The sequence below is a fragment of the Mytilus californianus genome, unplaced genomic scaffold (genome assembly GCF_021869535.1).
Source record: "Mytilus californianus isolate M0D057914Y unplaced genomic scaffold, xbMytCali1.0.p SCAF_22, whole genome shotgun sequence".
Taxonomy (NCBI): domain Eukaryota; kingdom Metazoa; phylum Mollusca; class Bivalvia; order Mytilida; family Mytilidae; genus Mytilus; species Mytilus californianus.
In genome coordinates, this window is record NW_026262671.1 from 3,383,021 (window position 1) to 3,398,129 (window position 15,109).

Genomic DNA, 15,109 nt, shown 5'->3' on the forward strand with positions numbered 1-15,109 from the left:
GACATTTACGAGGCAGGATTAATGAGTTGAGTATAAGCTGATTGTAGGAAAGTATCAAATGTGCCATATACCAATTGAGTAATAAAAATGTTGAATTCTTCATAAATAAATATCAACCGATAATATTTAGTTGCAACAACTATTTAAAACAAACTATTCTGATCTTATTATATTTTATATTCTTTTACTCCAATTTAATAAAAACATATTATCAGAAGATTTATCTGCTTTCAGATCTAAAGACGATTGGGTTGAAGTATATTGAAAAGTATTGTCATTACAATCTGAAAATAAAATGCATATTATTAATTGTTGATAATTGATTTATACATGCATATTAGTTTATATCTATACGGCCGCTTAAGTATAAGAAAGAACGACAGGTTTAAGATAGAGTTTGCCAGATTAGATTACAAGTGCAATACAGATGTTTACCAAATTGACATAAGAAAAACATAAAGGTTGAATGCTGATCTCTAATTATCTTATCGTTGTATGTCTTTGATTGGTGTCGTCTATGCGTTTTACCACATCTACTTTTATTTATGATATTAAAAATAGACGGAAAATAATAAATATTCAAACACAGAGATACATGTCAACTAGGAAATTGGCAGTTATTTTGATAAAAAGAAAAGAAAATACAAAAGGGCATTCACAAACCTTGATCTAAAAAAAAACCAACACTATAACGGAAAAGAAACGAAAAGACAAGAAATAACCCACAGAACACTTTACCAAAAACAAAAGTTTGAGTAGCAAGACGCATGTCAAAATTAATAAACTCATTCAGGTGCTCTAGAAGATCTTCAGGTACTCTTTGACTATTTACAGCAGTCAAGTTGCTCATTGAAAGTAATAATCAATATTCAAAATAAATTTGATGATGTTGCAAACGACGACAGGAGTATGTGATTAAGGCTGCGACACATGGAAAATATCAATTATCATCCATGAAATGTCCTCACACTCAGCTAATTGATCGTATATTTTTTAAAACATTAGTATGTAATATTGTGCCAATCGGTCCGAGAGGATTTAAGTTCAGAATGTCTTCAAAAGTAAAGCTTGTCAAAGCGGCATTGCTCCCACTCAAATGTCAAATTAAAATATTAGTACAATAGAAACAACACACGACGACGAGCAATCCCTCCAAGCTTGAAAGCTTTGGGGGCAAATGGCCAAGCTTGCCTTAATACTGAAAAAATATATGTTTTTATAAAACAATTTAGTTAAAATTAAAGGTAATTTGTGGTACCGAAATCTATGACTGAATAATTCACTAGTTTAGCATATATTACGTGCATCGAAGTTTAAAACGTTAATTTAGACAGGATATAACAAGCAAGTTAGGAAATACTGTGAGGGTTCAAATGCACATCACCGTCCAAATAAGGGGGACAATCGTTGCTTTGACAGTAAAATTTATCTGTGAGTTTCCAGTGTTGAACTGAAATATCCTAAATCTAAAATAATTTGTATTTTATTCATTGAAAGACGGTAAACTTGGTTAAGATATACCATCAAAGTAACCGTAAGATATTAAACTATAAAATTTATCAATTAAATGCAATTTAGACAAATCATTCGATAATATAGCCAATAATTGTAATTCATAACAATTCATGTATTTTTTCTTATCAGTTGTTATTGGTTTTGAACTAGATATTAGTAACTGCGAGTACTCTAAGATCTGTACTAAGTGTCTTTTTGTTGTGGGGATGTATAAGTACACGTCCACTTTGTGTTTTTGTTAGATACGTTATGTCCTTTCAAACTGATTTTTATAGTTTTTTCTTATGTTGTACTGTTAAGCCACTGTCCAATGTAAGGGGGTAGGTTGGTGCGTCTCCAAACTAGTTTAACTCCGTCACATACTGTATGTGCCTGTCCCAAGTCCGGAGCCTGTAAACTTGTGGTTGTCGTTTGTTGCTGTATATCATAAGTGTTTTTCGTTCATTATTTTGTACATAAATCTGGCCGTTAGTTTTCTCGTTTGAAAAGTTTTACGCTTGTCATTTGGGGGCCTTTAGTAGCTGACAATGCGGTATGGGTTTTACTCCTTGTTGAAGGCCATACGGTGACAAATAGTTGTTAATTTCTGTGACATTTGGTCTCTTGTGGAGAATTGTCTCATTGACAATCATATCACATTTTCTTAAATGACCGCAATCGGTGTCCATAGGAATTCCTACAGTCTGTTGATATCAATTACTGCTGAAACGTAAATACATGAATATGTTTTCATGGAGATAATTTACAATTTTGGACATCTGATCACAGTTCCAGTAGGTAGACCTACCTTGTTTACCTATTTCGTTACAAAAGGGGCTTTTTATGAGTTGCATTGAATAAATCTGAAATCAATTATTTCAAAGGAACATTTCATTTAATTTGAGAACTTCTCTTTCAAAATATTGTTTGAAAGTGTAATGGAGATTCAAAAAGTTATATAGTGATAAAACCATGAAATGTTGTAAATAAATTCGCTATTTAACTGCTCCGGTACAATCGACTATAGTAAATACTTTCAAGAACACATTGAAAACACAGATTTAACATATTTTATCTATCAATCTTTCATTAAGTTAAAACAAAATGTGGGATTTAACTTACATGGACATGGTTCAATATTACAAGATCTAGAACCAGTTCCAATTCCTTCACATTCGGAAATATATCCATCCGTGGTATTCATTTGGTTTAAACATTTTCGTCGTCTTGTCTGGATACCACTGCCACATGATCTTGTATATTCTGACCATGTTGACCAGTCGTCCCAAGTTGCTTCTGTAATATTTGGCAATATTAGAATAAAACTTTTCAGATTTAAATTAATTGGTGCAACAATATATGAGTCGTGTTTGCGACAAGCTTAATACTAATTGGCGCACTTTCGGTGTTATGTGAACGGAGTGCATGTTAACATTTTAGATAAAAATGGAATGGAGTAATGCAACCCATAAGGCTTACATGTACAATTATAAAGTAGTTGTCTGTATAAGAGGAGGCCCCGACAATTATATACCTATAATAGAACTTCTGATTTACGAATATGAAGTTTATAATTGAAACAATGTAGGATTTATGTGAATAAACTACAGAAAATCAAATGCAGCAAAGATAAGCAAGTAAGAATATAAAAATTAGGAGATGTAGTAAGATTGCCAATGAGACAACTATCCACCAAAGTTCAAATAAAGTGGATGTAATCAATTATAGGTAACCGTACGGCCTTCAACAATGAAAAAAAAATACCGTATAGTCGGCTATAAAAGGCCCCGACATGGATAATATTAAGAAGTCAATTTAAATATTGATGTGAAAGCTCCTCTCTAATCATTACTATATCCCCACCCCCACTATGTGTGTTCATTTCATAGGCAGTTGATAAGCAATGGACCCTCCATCGTATGGCCTTTATATATCTCAGTTAAACATTTCGTAATACTGACTTCATCAATAGAGGTGTGCTTCTTAAACAAATACTGCTCCAATAAAGTTATGAGGAAAAAAGACTGAAAACGACATTGCATAATGTTGATGGTCACCATCACGGAGTGATTGACCAATACCACATGTCGATGTCTCATCTCAATTGTTACATGTTTTAGTGGTATTAAATCTTCAAATACAAGTTTAGTCGTTTGATCTGTAATTTTACCGATTGTTTCGTATTCCCGAAAATATAGAAAGAATAGATACATGGTCAGATTGTTTAAGTATATTTGTCCGCGAACACATTTATTGATCTTTGTTTTTTGTAGTGATGACAGTGTATTTTTTGCAAACTTTCTTCAAATGGACGCATTTAAACTTATTTTCCGTGTTATATGTGTAAAATAGAATGTAGGGAGATAATATTAAACTTTAAAGATTTGTCAAGAAATTGAAGGTATAGTAGTTATTTGGTTCAGTTTAGAAGATTCAAAACGATTTCGTCTGGTGCTGTAAAATTAAAATAAAAATCCCCTAATCGTAAAATTGTCCATATTTAGAGTAAGGGCCGATGAATTTGTCTATCAGCGTCTCGAAATTAGTCTGTCCCAAAAGAATACATTTCTAAACTTAACCACTGTTAATATCTTGAGAAATCGCAGGTATAATTTACTTATTTGCCTCTTTTGTTCTTTACAATACACAACAAAGCATAATTTGTGATCTCGAGCCATATCAGTATTCGGTGAACAGAAAAGTAGTGGACGAACGACCGTGATTACGATTCATATAGAATGCTCACATAAGTAAGTTCCAAAATTTCAAGAATTTTCATTCGCAGATCAAAAGAAAATTACGACGACTGTTGGATTGACATTCTTGTGTTGTATCTTTGGATATTACTTACTTATACAAGTGTAAACATATTCAAAAATGGTACATCTGGAGGTCGAAGTAGAACAAGAAACTCCAAAATTATGATCATTTGCAACAAATGAACAGGTTGTTTTGTTGTCACATGTAGTTTTCATAAGTTTAATCACGTTATGTGAAATGAAACTATTATATCCCACGCCACATGATCTACTTGCTTCCCATATTGCTTTATTTACTTCGATATGTCCGTTTGGGCAGTTCCAGTTAACTGTTGCGTTCAAACATGCAGATGTTTGATCTACAAAATATATAAAATTTAAAAAAGCTGTAATTTTCCTCTTTATACAATTATAGTCATAACAAATCAGGTAAAAAATTCTTGACAAAAAGAACATCAATTGTAAGACAGAAAAACATGTGACTTTCAGTTTGTGTGATGCACTTTTCTGGATTAATTTTCATCAGGTCTGTTCATACAATGTTGCTCAATAGTTGGTAAACAAGTATGTTTTCAACAAAATCGATCATTAAAGTAAAAACAAAACTATTTTTTAACTTAAAAAACAAATAATCAACTGAAATTAATCCATGATCATGATTTGTGTATAATGTTCAAGTTGATTAAGTCACATCTGTCCGAGAATATTCATTGGTACTTGGAACAGCCTTAGGGATGGCATGTTCTACATTTGTTTTCTTTTAGAATTGTGGATATGAATCTTTGATTCTCCGTTTTATGTTCGACAAAAAAGAGTTATAAAAATCAAAACGATACATTCAAACTAGTGTTTACGTTACAAAAGTCAATTACTTATTAAAGGATATAAGTTGTATCGTCTCTACTTATTTTAATTAAATATAGGCACATCGACTGCTCTCTAGGTATACTTGTCAGACTTAAAATGTTTGCGTCGTTACTTCAATTTTTTTTAATATTTTTGGTTGTGAAAGAACTTCATAATTTGACAATTATTGTGTATGATATAAAATGGAGGGATTAGAATAACATCAATTCTAGAAATATGAAGAACAGTATGCAATATTTCTATTTCAAATAAACCATTATTATCATTCTAGTAGTCGTCCTGAACATATTTGAAATATTTTCCACTACACGCCGAACAAACTACAAATAGCAATCAGTTATTCTAGCTATAAATGTAGAATTATATTTCAGATTTCAGAAACAATAATAAGAGAGGCAAAAGATATCATAGGGACATTCAGACTAAAATAAACTGACAACGCACTGGCTATACAGACAAACAACTGCACACAAAACACAACATAGAAAGCTAAAACTGAGCAACGCGAACCCCACCAAAACTAGGGGACCTTTCATGTGCTCCGGAAGGGTAAGCAGATCCCGCTGCACATGTGATACCTATAAAGGAACATTAATGTGTCAATAGAATGCACAAGTATCAAAACTATATGACGTACATCTGATGGTTAATGGAAAACATTTTCCAAATATTTTTAATAAAAGAAGCATTTTGCTTTATTAAAACATGTTACAGAAAAGAATAGTTAGTAAAATATGAAAGCAATCGGATCATATTTGGTTTTGTATTTGTCTAATAAGGCACAGACATAATTCAAATTGGTCGATTAAATATCGTATCAACTGGTTGCTCTTGTTGGAGGTGCTGCTGAAATGTTGCTACAATAAAATGAAATGATGACACTAAAAAATATATAAAATCATCACTATTGTCTTAAAATGTAGCTTTGAAAAGACCATAAAGATCAAATGCAGAATGTTTAATCAGAACATTTTGAACAATGTTGACTTACCAATACAATTGTATGTGTTACATGTTTGTTCATCAAAAGCTTCACCAGTACATGTACTTCCTATTGCATTTGGATAAGGATTGCTGCACGTTCTTGTGACGTTCCGGATTCCCCCACCACATGCTACTGGACAGGAAGCGGATGTGTTCCAATCAGACCAACCACCATTGCCTTAAACATATTCATTTAGGAGACAATATCTTAAAATCTATAAATCAGTACTACATGAAAAATGTGCGACACAAACGTTTATTTAACAAATTGAATAATTAAAAGTTGAGACAATTAGTTTGTAGTTATCCGACAAGTTAGAAAAGTGTGCACACGTTTAAATTTTTCGCTGCTATGCAGCTGACTATATATAAAGTCTTTCTGTTTTGTAAGACTTGCAACAAGTGGAACGGACATATTTTCAGAAGAATGAAAGAACATATTACTTTCGTTTTGAAATTACACTTGTAGTGGGCGGTATTTCATCAACGATGAATAGTCAAAGATATATAACGACAAAGGAAATACAATAGCACACACACTCTTTTTTGCCTTTTTGAGGTTTTTAGTTTGAGTGTCACTGATGGCACTTTTATAGACGAGATGCATGTCTGGCATACAAAAGTTTAATGTCTTCTAAGAGTCTCAAAACGATTTACAGCTTCCGCTTTTCAGATGATGTTCTATCGCTTAACAACTCAAAGTTTTGTGAGTATATCGAATGAATCTATCAAATTGAACTGGATGCATTTAGTTCATATCTCAACACATCTAGAAATTGACAATGAGATCAACATTTAACGCAAAAGTGATAATTTCACCTTTCCAAACGTGAATTCTTTGTTTCTATGAAGCAAACTGCAAGCTTCGCCTTCATATGGAGGATATATATATCTCATTTGATACGATATTCCAGAGCCTATTTTCCTATCATGATTTCCATGATAGAAGGTTGATGATTACCAAAGTTAATGAAATTTCTTTGAAAATTTAACGGACGTCATCATGAGTTTGTTAACTGTGTTGAATATCTGTTTCACAGATGAAAACGAATATATTCTAGTTATCGTAAACCCATTCCTGTCGTCTTTTCCTTGATTATGACATCCCAAAATGAGACTGACCGTCGAATGTGTCTTGCCATGAGCAACATAACGGGTGGAACAAGAGGAGTAGGATCTGCTTACCCTTCGCAACAGTTTAAATCATCCCCAGTTTTAGTTGTGAATTTTTCGCCTTTCGTTTTTTTCTTATATCATTGTCTGTTTATCTCGACTTAATAGTTTTTAATGCCCAATTTGCATAATCCTCCTACATCTTTCAAATTTGTTCAGTTTTAATCTGTCAAAGGGTTGAAATATATTTGTAAGGATGTCTTTGGTAATGATCAACTAGATATATTTACATACGTATGCAGTTATATTTAACTTCTAATGTTGCTCTTCCATTCGCTCCACAAGAACTTCCAATGTTACTGTTACTGACTTCAAAGCTACACTCTGTTTTGCCATTACATAAATTTCTAACACCATATGTTTTACAGTGACTACATGCTCCATTAGTATAATTAATCGATAAGATCTCCATTGTTTCCTCAAACTCTACTGAACATGTTAAGTATGCCATTTCTCCCTCTGTATACATTTTTACAATTGGGTCTGAAAGCGCAAATATATTACATGTAATAATATAAATCATATAAAAATCAAAAATTAAATTATTGACTTCCAGATAGAAAAAAACTTAAAACTGACAAAAGAAATGAGAAATCTCGACATTAAAACATCAAGATTACTATACAATGTACGATTTGTTCGTGTCGTAATCCTGCCGTTTCATTGACGTATCCCTCGTATCTCTTTCTTTAAAATAGTTTTATCTGACATCTATATAGTAACTGAGCATCAATAAACAGATATATGTAACGTTTGAAAATTTATATTTAAATAGATATAGGAAGATGTGGTATGAGTGCCAATGAGACAACTCTCCATCCAAGTTACAATTTATAAAAGTAAACCATTATAGGTCAAGGTACGGCCTTCAACACGGAGCATTGGCTCACACCGAACAGCAAGCTATAAAGGGCCCCAAAAATAAATTACTAGTGTAAAACCATTCAAACGGAAAAACCAACGGTCTAATCTATATAAAAACGAGAAACGAGAAACACGTATGAACTACATAAGCAGACGACAACTACTGTAATCAGATTCCTGACTTAGGACAGGTTAAAGTCCATTTTGATTCATATATGCATGCAATTGTAGCCATAACAGTAGAAAATTAATACGTGTAAATGACATCGAAGAGATCGTCTGTACAAAATAGTACATGGTATGGTGATCTTGTCAGGGTATTGACCATATTAAGATAAGTGATAACTGTAACATATTCGAACGAGAAGTTAAACAAACATTTTATCATAAAAGACCATGCATAAGATGTCAATGTGCACGATGTGTACACTTTCCCTCAGGTCTTTTTACATTTTTCTTCGGAGTTTGTACATGCACGTTTTGATTATGTATATGTAAATAAAGATTTATATCTATATACAGAAATGTTGACGATTACATTAAATGGAAAAAAAAAAAACTTACATTGCGGCAATATACACTATATAATCATGTGTATGCATTTAAAGGGGAAAAAGATTCTTAAATACATCTCATAGTATCATTTTGCTAGAATTTTCGTATATTCATCTCTGGTATAGCCCGTTGAATACTTGATAGCCACCAGTGTCAATTCCAAAGCAAATAAAAATGTGATGGAGGGAACTTTATCTTAATTGATCAATTATGTTTGTATAACATTCTTAACCTAGCGCTGGTCATGATTTTTTTAAAGCCGAATTATTGCATAAAATTAACCTTGATTGTATTCAACCGCCACACCCAAAAGAACAAGTACTATGTTTATTTCATGCTGACCAAATACCGTCCTCATCACGATGAATTTTAATCGAACCCGCTAATCTTAAAATTAATAAGATATTCAATGATATTCTCAGACGTGGTATCCTCTTACTTAATCATAAAAGGCTCAGAAAGTCTTTTGTTCTTGATTTTTTTTTGTATGCGTGTAATGATTTCGTGTCATATCTTTTCAGCTTAATGCTACATAACTTTACTTTGCTTTTGAAACTCTTTACATTTGATTCGTGTTTAATTGATTTAATTTGCATCATGTTGAATTTGAGTCCTTTAAAAGAGGGTTTTTGTTTATGAAACATATTTCCTACAATGTATCACTGAGCAACATCTTAAACTTTACAAAAACTTAGTGATAATAATAACAAGAGAAAACGTGAATAAATAATTAAAATTCACAAATACCAGACAATAAAGTTACATGATACATGCATTTGTATATGTTTTGTGTTATAAATGGCGGAGTTCTGAAAAGCTCATAAAGTTTGTAAAATATCATTCTATTATTATTGTGATAAAAGTAGATAATCACTCATACCAAGTTGACCTTTAAAGTCTTCGGTCATAACATGTAAACGTGAACCTTAGTTGGGTAAGTAGTTTTACGTCTACTACATTATCATTTTTTTTTCAAAAAGAATAATCCTTGTAAATTTTAAGCTTAAGATGTGCATCCTAACTTTTCATATTGACAGATAACATGGATATGACACTCGTAATAATAGAATTTAGTTGAATACGATCATTTTGTTGTCCCTCATATTAAGCCTTGTTTATAAAAAAAAAAACATATAAAGCATAACATCTAGAAAAAAAAACAAAAAAAACAAAACATAAAAAGCATAACATCTAGACAAAAAAAAAAAAAAAAACCCAAAATAAACCACACAAATCTAAAAAAAAAACAAATAAAACTTGAAAAAAAAAATAAAAAAAATTAGAAATAGACAACAACAAATAAAACAACAAAAAAACAACAAAAAACAACAGATAAAAAAAAAATCAACAAAGAACAAAACAACTTCAACACCCTATCTTTTTTCTAAATATCTTTTTTGGAAAAGAACAAGAAAATAAAGAAGAAAACCAGATCTATCACCCCGACCCCTTCCGACAAATACTGAATGTGTTTTGATTGTTTTGATTGTTTTAATGTTTAACATAACAATAAAAGGTGGGATAACTTTAGATAATTCAACTTTATAAAATGATGATTAGTGCATTTACATAATTTGAAAGTTTGTCCCTTTATCCTGTTTTTTTCTTTTTATTTGTTTGAAAGATCATTATAAGAGCTATCATCTAATATTCTGTTTTCTGCCATTCGGTCGGGTTGTTGTCTCTTTGACACATTCCCTATTTGCATTCTCAATTCTAATGTTGTATTTAAATCGTTAAGGGGAATTTCTCACCTCACAAAAGTGTATTTTTCATGTATAAATTATTCAAAATCTAGCAATTTCGCTCAACCTGTATCTTTCAGAATAGCACAGTGACCCATTGTTGTATTATATTTAAAAACAAAACATGATATAAACTACATTAAGTCAAAGTATCAGAAGTTTCTATTGTTTTTAATTCAGATCTTAATCTACCTTAACATACCTTAAGTTAGCTTCTTAACCGTTGAAGCCACGCATAAAACAATTATATTCGTGAAATGTGTATAATAAATTGACAGATAAAATTATTTAAACTTGATACCATCAACCTTTAAACGTAATTAACCTGTGTGATAATCGATATATATTTGGACTTACTTATGTTTAAATGTATGTTCAGATAAAATAATAAATACGTCAAAATCTATTTCATTCCCTATTTAAGGATTAAAACATATATAAACATAGATTGATGAATTAACTTATGTCTTTTACTTTCTTTCTTTTCTTTTTTTGTTGTTGTTTTGTAATGAATTAATTTTGTTGCACATAAACATTTATTTTGTATTTATACACGTTATATGTATACTTTTTCACTTTTTATATGGAATGATATAACACATAAGCAAAAGATTTAAAACGATTTGTTAGACAATCATCAATTAATTAATTTACGAACGTGATAATAAACTTGGGACATAATATAACATTCCCAGAATAAAAACAACTTAAACAATTTGATATAGAGCAGACTTTGATTGCAGGACAATGATTGTTTAAATTGATAGTAACTTAGATAGATTTAACTTATACAGCATATCGCGTCTGTTCATAACTCTGTTATAATGATCTTTACTTTCCGTTTTCACTGACCTGCAACAGTAGTTGTAGCACTCCCTACACTAATCTTTAGCAGCACGAGAGCTAAAAACCTTACAGTCTTCATTATAATTGCTGTTAATTCAAACCAGGAAGTACATGGATTAAACAAGAATAGTAGTCACAATATGTGGCATACTGCAGAACAAAAGAAATGTCATACTCATTTAAAAGACCAACATAAAAGAATATAACGTTGAGATGTACTTATATTTGGTTTACATCAAAATATTAAATGATAATCAACAAACCTGCACGCATAGATACGTATAAAGAACTATAACAATAAATACAGAAATGTATACGTTGTCGAACAAAGCTCATTAACACCATACGTAATTCATAGTATGGTAAATAGGTAAGTTATGTCTGAAAGATGTGAAAACTACACATGGTTACAAGCAATCATTTCCAAGGCGGTGACTTAATATGAAGGCATTATTTTTTTCAGTACTTGAGTAGTGTGTGCCCATTATTCAAGTTTATAGGTATGTTACGAACAAGGGACAAATGGCTACAAGGTTGACAATGAATAATTGCCAAGCTGCTGATTTATAAGATAAAAAATGTTATTGCAAATTGAAAATATATAAATGAATAAAGTCTCTTAAATATCTTCTATTTATCCATTTTATTCAAATGTTATTTTCAGTATCAACTGCTGAAGTTTGGAGTTGATATAAAATGCCTTAAACCTAAACATCAACTAAAATATTAAAGATGCACACACATTTAAAAGCTGTATGCACCTGCTTTTATAAAAGATTTATATAAATCAACAGGACCAAACGCTTTTTTCCTTGTAAAAACCTTCAATTGTGACACAGGCGATAACGCTTTCACCCTATTTTTTTTATAATAGTCTTATCAATTTGATAATGATAATAATGACGGATTGGTGATTTACGTCTAGTAACAAAAGTTATGTATTGTATATTAAGACGAGAACGTGTTAATGATATATGAATATAAACCCTGCTTTGTACAGAGCGACATGCTGAGCCGACATTTTAAAATGCTAGTTCATGATTTTACAGTCAACAGTAAAACTTGTCACCTTATCAGGACACATTATTCTGATTAAGAGCCAACCAGTCTTTGATATATATTTTTGCCATTACTGAAAGTTTTCTTTGAATCTTTATCACGACAAAAACGTACCTTGAATCATTTATAGGATTGACCTTGTTGTCTAGCTCCTCCGTCATCAAATACTATTTTCTAGTGTAGTTTATTCTTATTCTTCTTCTTCTTCTTCTTCATCTTCTTCTTCTTCTTCTTCTTCTTCTTCTTCTTCTTCTTCTTCTTCTTCTTCTTCTTCTACCTCTTCTTTTGCATGTTTATCCTCCAAATCATGGAATACCACATACATGTGTAATAATTTAGTACCCCACAATTTCGAATTTTACGTATACATATTTTTTGCTGTTATAGCCTTATTCAATGAGTATGCAGCTTTTAACATAGATTTGATGCCATTTGTTTAATATTGATAATGTCTTCTTTCCTAAATAATGATACTACAGTCAATTATAAGATGTACAATATCCGGGGTTGCGCCTGTCCAAGATTAAGAACCAATAATGTGTATTATATACTCTTTCAATTTCTGTTGTTTTAATAATGAAGGGCAGTCAAGCTAAAAATTGCACCTCATACTCGTCTTTCAAGTAACAACATTTACAGGTCGGAGATTTTTTTTCTCCTGGATATATACTTTTAATGACTGTTAGAGTTAAGTTTCTGTAATCAGACGCACTTTTACGGTACCATTGATTGATTTCTTGATTGCTTGATTGATTGATTGGTGCTTAACACCATGCACTTTCAGCACTATTGTGCTATTTTGTGGTGGTCAATTTTTATTGATGGAGGGAGCCGGAATGCTCTGAGTGAACCACTGACCTTCTTTAGGAAAACTGACAATCCTAGTCAATTAAGATTAGAGTCGAGCGCATCTGCTACGTGGGGGATTCTATCTCACAACCTCAATGTTGACAGGCTAGTGATACAGTAGTTTGAATACAAAGAACCCTCAGGCACCGATGCCCCAAGATAAATTATTCCAAAGAATGAGTCTGCACATATTGAACAGCCTACAAAGATTGTTCTTATCTTGAGACCTATATTGATGTATTTCAAGTCATCAAGGAGACCTTCACGTACAGTTTATAAAGAAAAAGTGACAATATCTATCATTGCCTTACTTCTTATTTGATATCAAATGACTATGAATTCCTTTCCATTTGATTTTTTATGTTAATTCAGTCTTGTATTATTGACTGCAATGACATTTTTGGGATACGTTCATAAAATTTGTCTAGCGTTATCAAATGCCTACTATGTCAAAAGCCTTTTTGTTATTTTATGTCATCAGAAAAAAAATATCTTACATAATATGATTGTTTCAGCTTTTGCTTCATTGATGATACATGCTGCCATTAGCATGCACAATCCTTCTGTGAATCTGAATTAGTAGATTGTATTACGTAAGTACTAAGAATTGGTAAGATGGTGCCTTTGAAGAGTATGTAGATAATTGATGTAACTATGTAATACCTCTGTTTTATCCATGTTTGATGGATCTTTTCCATATTTTAGGCATGTAGTTAGAATAGCAAACTTAAAATTTCCAGTGACTTATGTTCTAACAGAATTTTTCCAAAAAGATTTGTTAGGAAAGTTGTAACCGAATAAGAAGCATGTTTAAAATGGTTAAGGGTAAGACCTAGATCATCAGCTGCTTTTATAAAGTTGAACTGTTTTATCGCTTCGGAGTCTTCGTATGATGTTTTAGCTGTGGAGTAGAGTTGGTTTCTTCCTTATGTAATGTCTAAATAAGAGAATGGCGCACATTACAGTGCTATTAAAAGTCAATATCATAATCGTTATCCGTAAGAATAGTCAAAGTACTGCGCAAAGTATCGAGTTTGATTTTCAGTCTTAAACACATTTTTATTGATGGACGAGATATACAAAGCCATCAAATATAAATGTTGATATGTTACGACCTAACAGTCTGATATTATGGTGGGTTTGGTTCTCACTATAAGACAAAACGGATCGGTACAGGGTGTCCGCGACAAAACATGATTTGGCATGTCAAACCAGATCCTATCAAATCAATTTATATACCCGGTACAATGTTTCTCTTGTTTATAAGATCCTTTGGATTTGATTTCTGCGGATACTTTTACAGTAAGAAAAATACAGGCAATAGCAATGTTTCAATTTTTTTTAGACCTCTGGTTGGATAAAATATTGTCTTGATAGAAGTGTGAAAGTTTCCTAAATGTTCACCAATTGCTACATTTTTAGGTTTTTTCCTTTATAAACAGTATTATAACGTTCGATCTATCCATCTAAAATATGTGTGTATGTATGTACACGCGTATTAATTTATAGTTAATCGATTTTAATATTCCACACATTATTTGCAAAACTACCTAGTAGATCTAGAGTAGAAAAATATCTCACATCTGACAATTGTGATGCTATCAATGCTCGCCCTAAAACATAACAACCATACAATCCCAATATTTGAGTGAAAGGCAGAAAAGAAAATTCCACAGGGATGGCATCGAATATATCCATCCTTCTTTACCATCTGAGGAAAAGAGGAAACGAGTAAGACGCTTTAAACGTAGGCCACAAGAGACTGATTCAACCTCCAACATTGTGGTCAATCTTTCCAAACACCAGTTAACGGAAGCTGAAACATCTCTTCTCTCGAGAGGCTTAAATTTCTGTCCTCTACCTGCCCCTGTCAATGAAACTAAATTGTCGGAAGACCTTGACAATTTTGCCAGA

The 15,109-nt window shown here is 31.7% G+C and overlaps 1 protein-coding gene across 1 annotated transcript; it reads right to left on the reverse strand.

The window, feature by feature from the left end:
• Positions 1 to 5: 5 nt before the first annotated feature.
• LOC127732240 (hemicentin-1-like) lies at positions 6 to 11,446 on the reverse strand. Its single transcript, XM_052241321.1, has 7 exons — positions 11,294 to 11,446; positions 7,512 to 7,760; positions 6,112 to 6,282; positions 4,346 to 4,612; positions 2,617 to 2,790; positions 189 to 284; positions 6 to 37 (listed from the first exon to the last, which is right to left on the reverse strand). Exons 1-7 carry the CDS (start codon positions 11,364 to 11,366, stop codon positions 6 to 8), a joined length of 1,062 nt encoding a protein of 353 aa, XP_052097281.1. The 5' UTR covers positions 11,367 to 11,446.
• Positions 11,447 to 15,109: the final 3,663 nt, after the last annotated feature.

Bases quoted from the DNA above. Each gene is read 5' to 3' on its own strand.
- LOC127732240 (XM_052241321.1), bottom strand. From the start codon at position 11,366: ATGAAGACTGTAAGGTTTTTAGCTCTCGTGCTGCTAAAGATTAGTGTA. The intron at 7,761-11,293 runs GTCAGTGAAAAC...TTGCGCTTTCAG, and splicing joins TGCTACAACTACTGTTGCAG to ACCCAATTGTAAAAATGTAT. The intron at 285-2,616 runs GTAAGTTAAATC...TTTTATTTTCAG, and splicing joins TAATATTGAACCATGTCCAT to ATTGTAATGACAATACTTTT.